The following is a 16,554-nucleotide window of genomic DNA, read 5'->3' as shown; positions in this document are numbered from 1 at the left end:
CATATCCGAATCTCAAAAAGTAAGTAGCAAAAAATGTCAGTGAAATGAGTGACGTTTGGCTTTCAAGATATCGTCAACGTCTTGTTTGGTATCGCTGCACCAAATCTAGAGTATCGTTCTCAGATATCCATCAGTCAATCTCGTTCGATGTGCTGTCTTCACATACCTCATTTTTGAGAATCTTTGTTCACAGACATAAGTTGTTCCAGGAACTAAAATCATAGCAGATGCAAATTACTTCAGTTTAGGAAACTTAACATCGGGTAAGCAGCGGTAAAATTCGACAAATTTTGGTCCTATTTCAATAAGTTATTTGCATGCAAATCGGTGAACTCCAACCGCAGTTCAGTAGGCAATCATCAAGGTTGCAATCAATGTGATTCAGGAACAGAATAATGTCACTCTTCTCTCCAAAAAAATGCCTCTTGTTTTGCGGAAAATCAACACTGACATTTTCGGGTACTGTAGCAAAAAGACTTTTAAAACGTGTAACTAAGAATAGTTTTCTACTTCTAGTTGTGCTTCAAACAAGAACAGCTTTCTTCTAAATCCTTTGATGATTTTGCAGAGATCACAGACGACGTTATCCTTTCCCTAAATTTTCATAGTTCGGTGTTCATTCATGTGGGATGTGACGTCACCCAAAAATAACAATTTTGTCTGTCAGGTAGAATCTGATAGTTGTGGACCATCTCTGTCATTCTTTTCCGTGAGGAAAACAATTATTTCCTTTCGGAGTATGCAAAAACGAAACAGGGCTTTACCGCAACTTATCCACCTCATTGCTCTGTGACAAGGCACGTCACAGAATTTAGACCCAGTGTCTTCAAGAAAAGTCAGGAGCTGACCGTGATTGAGTGCCTGTCCCCGAATGTTCACAGCAGAAGCGGCTGTTTTCAGTACACAAGAAATATTTGTTTCTTCCCGCCAGAGTACATGCTGACGAATGATGCACTGTACGAACAGAGCCCGGAAGTTTCAAATCTTCCACCTGAGTCCTGTTGCGTCCCACTGGACCCTTCCTCGCGTCAGCCATATTGTTTCGATCATCAGCTGTAACATCTCGAATTTGATACCGTTGAAGGATGTAACATTGCAAAATTTTTTGCACTTCTATGAAACTGTTTTCCTTTCAGCTGTTGCTCCATGCACGCTGCAAACGGATACCAACTCTTCCGTTGTATGAAGGCCCAAATTTACACTACTAATGAACACGAGAAGTTGTGACGTACTAGAGAGATCGATAGTCTCACCCAACACCAGAGAATGCCACAAGAAGTTCCGAGCCTTCTCCCGTATCTGTAGCTCTGTTCTCTCCAGTTTATTCTGTTCTCCGCACAACTGAACTTACCATAAGGCTGATACTTCAAAACAAATTGGCTTTCTTATGACAAGTCTTTTCCTGCTTCTATCACACACTCTTTGATGAAGTTGCCATCGGCTAACGATTTTCCTCTTTCTGCCATCACGTGCATTATTTTGTAACTCGTACGAATGACCGATTCATTTACAGCAAACTTTCTCGTGAAGAGATTTCTTTGGGTGTCTACATTACGTTTCATCGGCTCATGTTTTTCAGACCGTAACTTTGCAGAGCACATAGAGTATTTTGACAGATGTTTTGTTCCGTAGTGACGCCGAAGATTCTACTCCTTCAAAAGGGGAGTACTTTCGCTGTATATTACGCAAGAAGTTTTCTGTCCATTGTTCATAAAGGAGTGCTTTGCTCTCGATTTTCCGTTGAAAACGCGACACTCGACATCCACCTCTCCACACCGTGGAAATGCCGGTTAACGCGACTGGATTCTGTTAGCTTAAGAGTTGTTCATGTTGCCACTCATAGTATCAAGGTACTATACAAAACCTTTTTCCCTTTAAAGACAAACGTTTGTTGTGAATTCAGAGGTAAACCGCACATTGCCAGGAAGGTGATGGAAAGTGAAGGAAACCAAATCAGTTAACTTCACATTTTTAAGCGAAAGATGGCAAAAACTTTGAATCGCTGAATGCTATTATAACAATTAAGATTTTGCCGGGAGTAATATTTGGAAATATCACTAAAATATGGCACTGCGCTGATGAGTTGAACAGTAGTTAATTTTTGAAATAAGAGGTGTTCTCAAAAATACTTATTAAGCTACAGTTAAAAAAACATTAGTTCGGAATACATACCGGCATTTTTACAGTACAATAATTTTCATTTGTAAATTTGAAACTACTTTACTCGAATAAATAAAGTAGAAATATTTTTTGTAGAAAGGAGGTGTAGTTAGGTAGATCTGAATTTTAGAGGTTAGCAGTAACTGAGACGAGATGTTGTGTTGCAGGTGTGGTTTCAGAACCGAAGAGCAAAATGGCGCAAACGGGAGAAGGCGCTAGGCAGGGAAACTGCCGGCTTCCTACACGGCGATCAGCCAGGTAAGGGCGGACAGTACAGTAGTCCACACCATGAGCAGTAGCTAGCTGTCCTGCTTAGACGACCAGTACGAAATTCTACACGTTAAGGAAACCGGCGACGCGGTAGTTTCATGTGCATGGCTGTATTAATCAGTTCTTAGTTGCAAATCATTAAGTTTTCTAGATTTGTAGCGCCAAAGCCAATTCCCGTTGCATGCCTCCTAGTGTGTCTTGGTAGCCTCGTCTGGTGACGAAGACCGCCGCCATTATCGAGTAGTGCTGAACCATGGTCGTGGTCACCGAAGTACATTGCTCGAAAAAAATTCAACATCTCAAGAAGTAAATCATTTTACTGACAAGTGAGGTTACGGCTAGGCCAATATTCTAGGAGTATGTGATAACAGATTCAGACCAAATGAAACACGTCACAGTCAACAGTGCCCAAACATTCGCATAAATATACACAGTATGCCTCCGTCTGGCGGCAACGCAGGCTAGTAATCCCGTATGGAAAGGATCATAAAGGTGCTGAACGACATCGTGCGATATATAATCATAAGCACTTTGCACCTTTCGTTGTAATTTCTCCTTGGTCTTGCATGCCCTGGAGGACAAGCAAGTTCCAGCTTAATCACGTCCCATACGTGTTTCACTTACGAGAGATCTGGTGATCTTGCTGGCCAGGGTAGCCGTTCTACACCACGAAGAGCACGTTGCGTCGCAGTGGCCGTATGTGAACGTGCACTGTCCTGCTGAAACAGCTCATCAGCTTCCTGTCGAAGAAATGGCAGTAGCACGGGTACAACAGCCTGTGCAGTGTAGCAGCCACTGGTCACTTTACCCCACAGAAACATCAAATGTGACAGTGAGCCTTAACACGGACGCACTGCCCTCCCCCTTTCCTACCTCCGCACCACGAAGCCTGGGATGCGACCTGTGTGTCGTCGGGAATGAGTTCTGGAATAGGCAGCTCATCAGGTCTGTCATAAACGCGTACGTCCATCACTCGCGTGTACCTCATCTCATCTCATCTCATCTCTGAAGACAACTCTCCAGTGAACTCTTACACGACACAAGAACAGCCATGTTTGGCGGTGTCGTCGTGTCAGCGGTAGCTAGGCAGAGGCTTATGTGATCTTAATGCTGATGAAACAAGAGGGTTCCCAATGGTCTATGCTGACACAATAGGGTGCAAAATGTGCTCGGATTTCGTTTCTGGGTGATGTTTGGCCGGTCACTGCTGCTCACACTGTGTGTAGATCTTTGACGTGTGTCTGCTCTAGCCGGCCGAAGTGGCCGAGCGGTTCTAGGCCCTTCAGTCTGGACACGCGCGACCGCTACGGTCGGAGATTCGAATCCTGCCTCGGGTATGGCTGTGTGTGATATCCTTAGGTTAGTTAGGTTTAAGTAGTTATAAGTTCTAGAGGACTGATGACCTCAGATTTTAAGTCCCATAGTGCTCAGAGCCATTTGAACTTTTTTTTTTTTTTTTTTTTTTTTTTTTTTTTTTCCTACGCGGATGTCGGTTACCTGCTGTTCTACGCGGATGTCCATAACCTGCTGTGCAAGTGTGGCAATGTCCCACAGACCACCGTTGAAAGCAGCGACACACCACCCACACATTGTGCCCAACATATGCCGCAATCCGTCGATACGCCCGTCCAACTTTTCACAGGCCCACAGTGCGACCATTCAAATGGCTGAAGCTGTTAAACAGAGGTATTTACTCGTCTTTTGGGGGACGGTTGTACCCTAGAATGAATGTTACAAACACTGTTCAGGTCTAAACGCAGCGCAGTCACTCCCTGCACCCTCAAAACGGTGTCTAGATGGCATCCTGAACGCCATCTGCTCGCCGACGAACGTGACAAATGAAACACTAACACTACAGCCTGGGATTATACCCTGGTGAGCCTGAACATATTCCTAGAAGCTGTTCTTTTTTTCTGGCCGCATGCTGGAGAATTAATTTCGCAAATTTTCGTTGGTAAAATTCTGCATAAACTAAGGTGGCAACCAAACAGCGTTACGAACCAAGGGGATCGCATTTAGTTCCTCATTCTTGTGTGCCTCGAAATGGACGCATTTTACAACGAACTCGTTTACCTTACTATGATTTTAAGTGGAGATGAAGACAGCGGAATATATTGCAATAATTGTTGGATCTGTGCTCTGCATAGTACAAACATGTACGAATATTTATTAAGAAAACTGTTGAATCCTGGAGCCGTTCACCGATGGTTACCACATACAGCGTCAAACAGCGAAAAATAATGGTGGGAACAGTAAGATTGGTTCACGGATCAATTTACAGTTATTTAGAAAGCTTCGTAGCATTCAGTGGCGACATGTGTACCAAATACCTGCTCCGAAGCAGCCTAACTGCAGCAAAAGAGGTGAAGGTAGGATAGCATCGAACGAAGATGCAGCGTTTACATCAAACGACAGTGTACTAGACACAGTCTTTCGTGATGAGAGTTTGATATACCATCAGAGTGGTGAAAGGAAACGTCTGGACATTTTCGAGTGTCTTTCGTGAGAGGGAAAGAGTCCCGGTCTTTAAAATAACTGACAGTGTCGTTCTTCTGCTTGGTCCACGTCTCGTTGATGCATTAGAAACTTTTAATGCACACCTAATTCGACGAAACACATGAGAATGAAATGGTTACTCATTTGAGATTTAGGTAATATTCTGTCACTTGCATTCGCTGAGGATGTCAGATTTCTTATACACTGCCTGTAGCTTTTTGATTACCCCGACAATTATTTTCCCCACTGCTTAAGAATATTCGTCGTCAGAGCGTAATCAAATAGTGATATATATTGCAAACTGTAGCACGCATGAGCAAGTCAAGGGTCAAGTTCATGTCTCAACATTTTATCGTTTCGTTCAAGCAGGTAAAAAAGTATAGTACATCGACAAAAATGATTCAGTACATGCGCTTTATCACCAACTGATATTCGTCAACCATCACTGGAGGGTGAAATACTGGACTGATATTAGAGAGGAAGGTGTTCCAAATTCCCGTCAGGTCATCCCGATTTAGTTTTTTCGTGATTTCCCAAAATCGCGAATGCCGGGATGGTTCTTCCAAAGGGCACGGCCGATTTTCTTCCCCGTCCTTCTTCAATCTGAGCAAGCGCTGCGGCTCTAATAACCTCATCATGGACAGTACGTTAAACCCCAACATTCTTTATTTTTCTTATATTCATAAAAATTTTCTGTGTGTTCTAAGGAATGTAGTCCTGTATTTTCAACAGTTAAGAAATGGGTAGGCCCGTGGAAACGTGCTCTTACGTCTCTTGTAGGTAGTGAATGTGAAGGCAGAATCGAAACACTGCAACCACAGATGAAATAAGGTGTATATAGTGGTATCAGGCGATCGATGGTAAAATGCGTGGTGAATAGTCCAAGCCGTAGGTATATTAGAAGGAAGGAACAGTAGAATTAATATGAATAATTAACTATAAGAAAGCTTTGTGAACTTGAACGCCACATTCGTATAACAAATTAGTTTGTTTACTTCTGCAAGGAACATAGCCCCTTTTTTATCGACATAAGGGACTGTTGATGAGAGATGGGCACATAGTTTCAATGTATAAACCAAACGATGGAGTGGATGTTGGTTTCCATTTACCAATGAAACGTCCCCTTAGAAAAATTAATGAATTACTGTGCTGATAAACCTCTTACGTTAATTGATTTTCAAACAGCTGAGCAGAACTGAACGTACTCAAACATTTCTCTCTTTACTTATTCTAATAAACACTAAACTGACACAATATTTTTAGCGCAACGCAATCTGACTTTTAATAATCCCTACAAAAGAATGGCCCTGACTGACAATACCTGTACGTTTCATGAATCACTTACCTCACAAAAATCTTCGTTACTCGAACTACTGCAATACAGCGAGCGCCAGTACTGCCAGCTAAATGAAAGATTCTAACTACTGAAGGCACTAACTACTGATAGGCATAGTTAGCAAATGAAAGATTTTGATAGAGAACAAACAATATATTTACCTTAATAGCGTTCAAAAGTCATTATATATAATCAGTTCATGGCATCCAGTCTTCCAAATTTACTCTCTCTGGTGGACACTCGTCCAGATCTCCGCTCTCAAAACTCCGCCATCTCACTCCCCACATCCACCACTGCTGGCGGCACACCTCCAACTGCGCAACGCTACGCGCTGTTCACATCCAACTGTCCAACACTACAATAGCGACTATTCCAACAATGCCAACCAGCCACAGACTTCACACAGCAGTGATTTTCATATAGAGCGCTACGTGGCGTTGCCAACATAAAAACCTGAACAGTCTATTTACACCAAGAAAAATAAAATAGACTTTTTCTTCTTGGAAATATTATGGGAAATGATTTTTGGTGAAAAAGGATTCATAACTACAAATTAAAACAGTAATTGTCGAAAACTGTAATTCAGAACTAATTGGTTGAACTGATCTAGCAAGAGAAATAAGCCGTGTTTCGTCAGACACTGAGAAGTACTTTGACAGTGGAAAAGCTGAGGTATTTGATGTATGAATAGTCGAAACATGCACTCGAGTCACACATTTTACTCCATCAGCCTGTAATCTTTTCCCACATCTGAATAATATTCTCTGCAAAATGATTCATATTCATTGAAGTTGTAATGGCCGTTACAAGTGAACATTTTTCAGAATATGTAGAATAGCACTGCAAGGATGAAATGTAATATGGCTACGAACGAAGTGGCTGAGAAAAGACTTGTAAGACAATTCCTTGAGTGTTGCTCATCAGTTAGTGGCTGTTACAAGCTCCATTTAATAAAAGAAACCCAATGAAGGATGTCCCCTGGTGATCGTTTGTTAATAAATACTCACTAAATTACGGTGGCATATGTTACAATAAAAGCTCTGTCTACCACGGAGAGTTTTGCTGTTGAATTTTCAAGTGTGTACATTCCAAGAAGAGTAGTGCGACATATTACTTTCTGTCACAAATGTCTGGCGAAACGATAGCAATGAAAAATCAAATAAGAGAATTTAGAGCTCATACGGAAGCTTATAGACACTCGGTTTACACCATTCGGTAATGGAACGGAAAAGGGGGAAATGATAGTGGTATTAGAAATACCCTCCACCACACACCTTTGTTGGATGAGGAGGCCGGACGTTAGCACATTTGTTTGTATTTATGTCGATTTATGAATTTGTATGTATTCTTCGCTAATATGTACACTGATGAGCCAAAACATTATGACCATCTGATCTGCTTAATACCTTGTTTGTCCATCCGTAGAACGAAATAAATCACTGATTATGGGCATCATGGATCCGACAGCTTGTTGGTATGTTTGTGGCATTACATGTCTACACAGGTCATGCAATTCGCCTTAAATAACGGGCCGCTGGTTTGCGTACGCAGTGACGACGCACAGTAGTGATCCAGATGGAATCCAAAATATTTACATTAGGCGAATTTCGTCGCAGAGGCATGAACGTCAGTTCGTTAGAATGCTCCTCAAACCACTGTCCGAGACAGGGACAGTCGTACTGCTGAATGATGACCTCGCCGTCGGGGAAGACATCGAGCATGAAGGAACGCAGGGGGTTCGCAGCTGTCAGCGTATCTTCGATTACCACGACAGGTCCCATGTAATCGCAGGAGAATGTCTCCCATAGCATAATACTGCTCCCACAAGCCTGCGTCCGTGGCGTGCTGCACACTAACCTCGATTGCGGCATTTGTGGAGACGACCATCGAAGAAGTGTAGCAGAAACGTGATTCACCCGAAGAATCGACACGTTTCCGTTGATCTACGGTCGGATCCCGATGGTCCGGAGTACAGTGTTGTCGTAATTGACGATGTCTTTGGGTCAACATGTGAACCTGTAGGGGTGGTCTGCTGCTGATTTCCACGTTCAATACTGTACGATAAACCGTGTGCTCCGAAGCACTTGTGCGTGCGCCAGCATTGCCCTCTTTCTTCAGAGATGCCACAGATCACCATCTGTCCTACTTTACAGTGCAGATAAGCCACCGAACATAAAGTTCTATGAGGAGTCGTGTACGTCCAACCATTTAACTTAAAATGGTTCAAATGGCTCTGAGCACTATGGGACTCAACTGCTGAGGTCATTAGTCCCCTAGAACTTAGAACTAGTTAAACCTAACTAACCTAAGGACATCACAAACAGCCATGCCCGAGGCACGATTCGAACCTGCGAGCGTAGCCAACCATTTAACTCCTTGTGGTAGTTCCACTGTCCTTCTACCTCTTTCCGTAGATGCTTACGACATGTGAACATTCTACCAGATTCATGAGTATGCATACGGAATGATTTGAAGTGGAATGATCATATAAAATAAATTGTTGGTAAGGCGGGTGAAAGGTTGAGATTCATTGGGAGAGTCCTTAGAAAAGGTAGTCCATCAACAGAGGAGGTGGCTTACAAAACACTCGTTCGACCTATACTTGAGTATTGCTCATCAGTGTGGGATCCGTACCAGGTCGGGTTTACAGAGGAGATAGAGGAGATCCAAAGAAGGGCGGCGCGTTTCGTCACAGGGTTATTTGGTAAGCGTGATAGCGTTAGGGAGATGTTTAGGAAACTCAAGTGGCAGACTCTGCAAGAGAGGCGCTCTGCATCGATGTGTAGCTTGCTGTCCAGGTTGCGAGAGGGTGCTTTTCTAAATGAGGTATCGAATAATTGCTTCCCCCTGGTTATACCTCCAGAGGAGATCACGAATGTAAAATTAGAGAGATTCGGGAGCGCACGGAGGCTTTCCGGCAGTCGTTCTTCCCGCGAAATATACGCGACTGGAACAGGAAAGGTAGGTAATGACAGTAGCACGTAAAGTGCCCTCCGCCACACACCGTTGGCTTGCGGAGTATAAATGTAGATGTAGATTCCCCGTTTTGGATGTACATGCTAGTGTTCAGCCCAACCAGTAAAGGTGTGTGGTAGAGATTACTTCCTGGTACCAACGTCATTTCCCCCATCCATTTTCCATTCCCACGGTGCAAAGTGGGCCATCCACTTGTGTGTGCTTGTAGGGGGTGCTGAAAAACTTGGGCAGAGGATATTAGTCTAAAAGGAAACTTCAAGTGGCAGGTAGGGTATTTGTCAACTTGACAACTTGACCTAGAATTGTGCTGACAACACACTTCGACAATCCCAGTACAGAACAGCACGGAGCGAGATGACGTGCCACCTCATAGTCACTTGGTGCCAAAGTGAATATCACACTCAGAAGCTGTCACAACGATATGTGCGTCTCGCGGTACGCAACAGCGAGGACATGTGTCGCGAGGGAGGCGGCACCGGCTTTTCGCCGCACGGATACGGCGGCGGTCGTCTTCATTAGTGTTGCTAAAACGGCGCGGGCTGTACGCGCTTTGTGGCTGGATCCGGCGCACGCTCCTCGCCGTTTGAGTCGTGCTTCATAAAAAGGGCGCGTGCGGCGCGCGCCGATAAGCCGCTCTCAATGACCGCCGCTGGGAGTGGCTGGAGCCTGCAGGCTGCCCCAGCCCCATATCGCGGCTCAGCTCGCTGAGAGGGAGGGGTCGCCAATCTCGGATACCGCGCGCCGGCGGAAACTCGACGGGAGTGCACCCTACCCACATTTTTTTTAAGTCATCACTCTTTCGGCTGGTTTGACCACTCCTCCGTCTTTTTCTTTCCGCTAATCTTCTTATCTGTGCATACCACTAAACCCACTATCATCCTCAGACTGCTGTAGATACTACAACATTCATCTGGTCATTCAGTAATCTTCCCTCTTAACCAGTTCATTCCTGCCTACCTATCTCCGTAGTCGAGGTCTCTCGCCCACACCTGGGCAATGCAATACTACTCAAAAGTAATGGGTTCGAATATTGACGGTATAAGAAGTATTTGACCTGCAAGTGGACTGGGGGTGGAATAAAGTTCCTGATCATCAGAGTTTCCCCATTGTCCTGGATGAAATTCCTTTGCACAGAGTGGAATGAAGTGAGAGCATGTGACACTGTTGACACTGATTCGCCCGTCGGTTGTAAACGTTGAGCACAGAGGCCTGTTTCATACTGTGCGGGAGAAGTGGTCTATTTGCTGGCCTCATTGTGCGAGAGCAGTTCAAAAAGTAAGTTACGTACGTCGCATTTTGCTAAGGGCATTCCACAACGAGAATGGACCATTATCAGAAGAGAGTACATATTCTGGGTTACCTGCATACACTATTCTCCTATGGTAGTCACAATCGGTCTAAGAGGAGCATCTTCCTTGTGGATCTTCGGGAGACCATGTAATCTAGGGAAAGGGGGAGGGGGGGGGGGGACACCACAATAAGAATTAAGGCACTTCATAAATCTCTTGTAAGAAGAAGCTTTTCTTCAGGAGGTTGTTAGTATTTCCTCCCACACTTTCGTTGGGTCAGCGCCGATCCAGCGGTGCTCTGAATCAGATTGTAAACAATGTATCTTTTGAACGTGATCCTTCTTTTCTTACACTACTGTGGGCCTTACTACTCTGTTGAGCCCATTACTAGGTCGGTGTGAGCATCACATTCAGAGTTCGGCGGATTTCTTAGGTCGATCAGAGAGACTGCATTTGTATGATCCTGATAAATTTGTAAGATTTGATTTCGTCTCTATCTTCACACGTTTTTGTCTGATTAGTTACGGTTAATTGAGGTTAGGTTTGGTGTTCGTTTAACGAACCTATTTTGACATGTGTTGATTTCTATTTACTTTCTTAAATTACCAGTACAATGAACTGACCGACAGAGTTGCAATGACAAGCTCGTTATCACCAAATATTGCCAAATTGTTTCTGGACAACTTCATCGAGCGTGCCTTCGAGTCGGCATCATTGAAACCTGCATGCCTCGTGGTACAGAGCATTTAAACGGGTTTGAGAACGTCTGAATTAAATCCACCAGGATAATCATTTCGCGATGGAGTTGGAAGACTGTGGCTGCTTTCCTTTCCTTTCCTTGTTGGGTTGGTGAAGAGGAAAGTTGAAATTACGTTGGAGAAGCCAACTCACACCAACTTGTAACTACAGGTTGACAGTTGTTACCATCTGGCTCAGCGTGAAGGGGTAATTCGTACCGTGATTCACAGGGTCCACGTCATCTCATATCCTGAGAATGTCAGCTGAAGTAGCCTACACTGAAGTCACCTTGGTTATGGTGAATGACAGATCAGACGTCTGTTGCGCTATCGATCAATCGTGCAGGGAATAAATTGCCTTTAACGGATAACACCTTGGACAGGCAAAAATCGTTATTAATAATAAAGTAAAAACATTTTAACTATTTAGATTGAGACGTCACATGTGAAGCGAAGAAGGTAGCGACGTTTCTGGGTACACGCGAAACAAGAAAACGGTGTCTAAAAAATAAGACGAAGAAAAAAACAATGATAGTCCCAATGCTTCTTTATGAAAGCGTATCGTGGGTTATAAATAAATGCCAAGGGAGTCGAAATAGAAATGAGATTTCTAAGAGCAAGGGACGCACATAAACTGACAGATTTAGAAATTTCGATGTCAGGGAAATACTGACTGGAGCAAAGAAAATTTGTCCGGAGAACAGAGTACCAGAGTACAAAGAAACACAGCAGAGGAAAAGAAATTACTAAGCAGATTGTGGCAACCGTTGAAAGTGACCAACATTTATCTCTTGGCACTTCTGGGCCCTGGTCAGCATGTCTCTGAAGGCGGACCAAGCTGAACTGCTGGAATTGCAGCAGTCTCATCCGAAATGTTCTGCTTCAGTTCTTGAAGACTCAGAGGGTTACAACAACACACCTTAGACATCAGGAGTCCCTACACAAAGTAAGCGCACTCTGACGGATCAGGTGACTTGCGCGTCTAGCTATGGCCGCAACCAGACTGACTTTTGCTAACAACTCCGTCAGGTATGAAGATGGTGTAAATTCGCTCCAAAGAACCGGCGTGAATGGCTCTAAGTACTATGGGACTTAACATCTGAGGTCATCAGTCCCCTAAGACCTAGAACTACTTAAACCTAACTAAACTATGGACAGCACTCACATCCATGCCCGCGGCAGGATTCGAACCTGCGACCGTAGCAGCAGCGCGATGCCGGACTGAAGCGCCTAGAGAGACGGTGTAGATCACATAGCGGGCGTCAACATGGTGTGGACGTCACGAAGTATGTTATATGCGTACATTAGTGCCCAATCGTATCCTCTAGTCAGGGCCACTTTTGATTTCCCGATTTTACATTTTATATCTTCAATTTTTTTAAAGTCTTCAGGTTTCTGAATGGTTTGATGCAAACCGCCACGAATTCATCTCCTGTGCCAACCTCTTCACTCGGAGTAGCACTTGCAACCTACGTCCTCAGTTGTTTTCAGGGTGTATTCCAGTCTGTCTTCCTCTACAGCTCCCTCTAGTACCATGGAAGTTATTCCCAAATGTCTTAACGATGTCATATCATCCTGCCCTTCTCCTCGTCAGTGTTCTCCACTTATTCCATTCCTTGCTGATACTCCGGAGTATCTCCTCATTTCTTTCCTTATCAATCCACCAAATTTTCATCATTCTTTTGTAGCATCACACTTCCAATGCTTCAATTCTCTTGTGTTCCGATTCTCCCACTGTCTTTATTTCACTACCATACAGTGTTGGGCTTCAATAGTACAATCTCAGAAATTTCTTCCTCAAATTAAGGCCTATGTTTGATACAAATAGACCAGGAACGCCCTTTTTGCCAGTGCTAGTCCACGTTTTGTGTCCTCTTTGCTCCGTTTGTCATGGGTTATTTGCTTCTTAGGTAGAAGAATTCCTTTACTTCATCTACTTCATTATCACCAATCTTGATGTTACGTTTCTCGTTGTTCTCATTGCTACTACTTCTGATTACTTCCGTATTTCTTCGATTTTCTCTCAAAAAATAAAAAAAAATTAAGAAACTGGAACAACCATGTCGAAACAATAAGTGGAGAATGTTTACGTCTCCACATAAGATGATTTAACCCAGGTTGGAGAAGACGCCAAGGGAAACAGAGGAAGCGAGGGGTACTGTAACAGCAAAAAAAGTGGAGTGGTGGTAATGGTAGTGGTGGTAATGGTAGTGGTGGTAATGGTAGTGGTGGTAATGGTAGTGGTGGTAATGGTAGTGGTGGTAATGGTAGTGGTGGTAATGGTAGTGGTGGTAATGGTAGTGGTGGTAATGGTAGTGGTGGTAATGGTAGTGGTGGTAATGGTAGTGGTGGTAATGGTAGTGGTGGTAATGGTAGTGGTGGTAATGGTAGTGGTGGTAATGGTAGTGGTGGTAATGGTAGTGGTGGTAATGGTAGTGGTGGTAATGGTAGTGGTGGTAATGGTAGTGGTGGTAATGGTAGTGGTGGTAATGGTAGTGGTGGTAATGGTAGTGGTGGTAATGGTAGTGGTGGTAATGGTAGTGGTGGTAATGGTAGTGGTGGTAATGGTAGTGGTGGCGTTGGTGGTGGTTGTCGTGATGTGCCTTTCTTATTACTTGTTATACTGCAGCTGTAAGATCGAAATATAACATCGTCGTATTTCGCTTTTGGCTAGAACAGTGCATAGACTGCAAATACTGTTGGAGGGCCTTTCATTGATGGGTATAGTGTTGTATGTCACAGGTCTGGCTGACTTCGTGCCGTCGCCGCTGGGTCTGCCGCCTCTGCCTCCGGATCCTTTCTGGCCGGGGGCGGCGCTGGGTTTCACCCCGGTGTTCGGGCTGGGTCTGCCGTGGGGGCCGGGCGGCAAGGCCGGCCACCCACCGCCGCCGCTGCAGGCGCTGCTGTCGCAGTACATGCTGGCCGGAGGCGGTCTGCCGCTGGCCGCCGCCTTCCCGCTGCCGCCCCCGCTGCCGCACGCCGCGCAGCAGCACCAGCATCAGCAGCCGCCCCCGCAGCCGCAGGAGCGGCCGTCGCCCCCGCCGCCTCCGCCGGCTCCGGAGCGCGCCGCCTCCCCGCAGCCGTGCGCGTCACCGGAGTCCCGCAAACACAGTATCGAAGCACTACGCATGCGCGCCAAGGAGCACCAGGTGGCGCTGCAGCAGCGTCTCGCCGCCGTCGCCGCCGCAGCCGCCTCCGCGTCTTCGCCGCCCCCGCCGGCACCGCCGGGCGCCGCCTCCACCCCGCCGGTTCCCGCCAAGTCGTAGGACGGCCTGCTGAGTAGTCTCGACAGCGTGGCGCACCTTCTGCTGGACGTAGAGGGACATCACTCGACGATCCAGCCCAGCTGTACAAATGTACACTCAGATACAAACTGTGCATCGAATTAGAAACGTAGTGAGAGGAACAGTTACCGGATCTATGCCGAAGAAATAGATCTCGGCTGAACGTAATATCTAAATGGAATTCGCGGAGTGCCTTGTGCACTTTCATGCTCATACGCGAAAAGAAGCAAGTTTCATTGTACTCCAGACTGCAGATTTCTTAACTTTATTTACTGCTAACAATCTTGTACTAAAGACTAAGACGTAAATGAATACATTGCAACTACTTCTGTAACTGAACTCGGACTATCCCGAGGAAAACATCAATATAAGGCTAATCTCATAGAAACAGGCTATTGGAAAAATTTAATAGAAGAGGAAATATTGAGAAGTATATCTCAGTGGTCCGCCCCTCGTGGTCTCGCGGTAGCGTTCTTGCTTCTTGAGCACGGGGTCCCGGGTTCGGTTCCCAGCGGGGTCAGGGATTTTTCCTGCCTCGAGATGACTGGGTGTTGTTGTGTCTTCTTCATCATCATCATCATTCATCCCCATTACGGTCGGAGGAAGGCAACGGCAAACCACCTACATTAGGACCTTGCCTAGTAAGGCGGTGCGGGTCTCCCGCATCGTTCCCCTACGCTCTGTAAAGAAGCATGGGACTTCATTTCCATTTCATATCTCAGTGACATCATTCCACCTCTTGCGTGGTTTGAGAGAATTTACATTTCTCCCGATTTGCTATCTTGGAAAAACCGATGTCATGCCCAAAAGTCATATACGACCTCGAGGATACATACATCTTAATGTTTTGATGGGATATGTCTCTAGGTTTTATCGTCGATGATACAGAAACATAATCTGTAGTAGATGTGATGTAATTACGTTTCCGTGGAGACAGACTGAGTCTCAACTTTATCTTCGGTATGAACAGAAGCAGAAGTACTGAATTAAATTTCGTAGCAAGGTTGAGACTTGAACACAGGTCTGCTGCTTACTAAACACGTATGCTATCTACTATCCTACCGTGGCAATTTGGCTAATTCAGCTGCATGATTTTAGAAGGGAAAAATCAAGGAAGATGTTAGGGAAGGTAATGGACTACAGTATTCTGTGCAGCTGTGTTGGCCTCAATGCGAAGGTGGTGAATTGGACACCACATATGCCTAGCAAGCAAGAGACCTGGATTCAAGTCCCGGTATCGCTACTACTTATCGAAAATAATCTGTAGTGTATCGAGCATCGTGTGACATAAGCAATCGACTGAATGAATGGGTTATATACCCATCATCTACTTAGATATCTCAGAATGCCTTGTGCGTTTTCATTCTGCTACAATTACTGACTGCAGTTTCATCCTTCTTTAGACGCAAATATTCATAGTTGCTGTTTATTGATGGTTTCCTAAAATGTGGAAACTACTTACTCGTTTCTCATACTGTTCGAGAGGCGTTAAAAGTATTCCCGATCTATTTGTGACATAAACTGCCTGTGGCACTCAAATACCTGTGATCGGACACGGTTACTCTGAATCCAGATAATACTAATGGTAAATACGTGTTTGTTGATAAAATAAATGCCAAGTCGAACGTGCACGAATGTAAGGTCACTCTCAGAGAAAAGCGTCATCAATCCCTATGGAAGAACAAAACTGGGTTAAATTCTGCTGGGTAATAATGCATGTGACAGTCAGAATACGGTCATCCGCCTTTAAGCGGAGACTTTATATTTCTACGCAATATTTGATAAGGTATTAGGTACCTGAACAATAGGTACAATTTATTGATTTGCGGACATCATAAGATGTAAAGAAATCGAAATCTAACATGCTTTTTTTTAATCGGAACATGTTAACTGTCAGTGTGATCTGCCTGATGTCCATTATCACAGCGTGCGTTTGCATATAATTCAGATAAAATATTAAATCCTTATATTATAAAAGCAAAAGTTTTACGAAAAGGGACGTTTAC

The 16,554-nt window shown here is 44.6% G+C and overlaps 1 protein-coding gene across 1 annotated transcript in view; it reads left to right on the top strand.

Annotated features, from left to right (window-relative positions):
- The window catches only part of LOC126263444 (retinal homeobox protein Rx2-like), a 144,871-nt gene extending 130,341 nt beyond the window's left edge, over positions 1–14,530 (top strand). Inside the window, exons 4-5 of the mRNA XM_049960537.1 lie at positions 2,328–2,418; positions 14,007–14,530. Coding sequence (XP_049816494.1) covers positions 2,328–2,418; positions 14,007–14,530 — 615 coding nt within the window. The remainder of the gene's footprint in view (positions 1–2,327; positions 2,419–14,006) is intronic.
- Positions 14,531–16,554: the final 2,024 nt, after the last annotated feature.

Source organism: Schistocerca nitens, chromosome 6 (genome assembly GCF_023898315.1).
Source record: "Schistocerca nitens isolate TAMUIC-IGC-003100 chromosome 6, iqSchNite1.1, whole genome shotgun sequence".
Classification (NCBI taxonomy): Eukaryota; Metazoa; Arthropoda; class Insecta; order Orthoptera; family Acrididae; genus Schistocerca; species Schistocerca nitens.
This window is presented reverse-complemented; position numbering and strand designations above follow the sequence as displayed.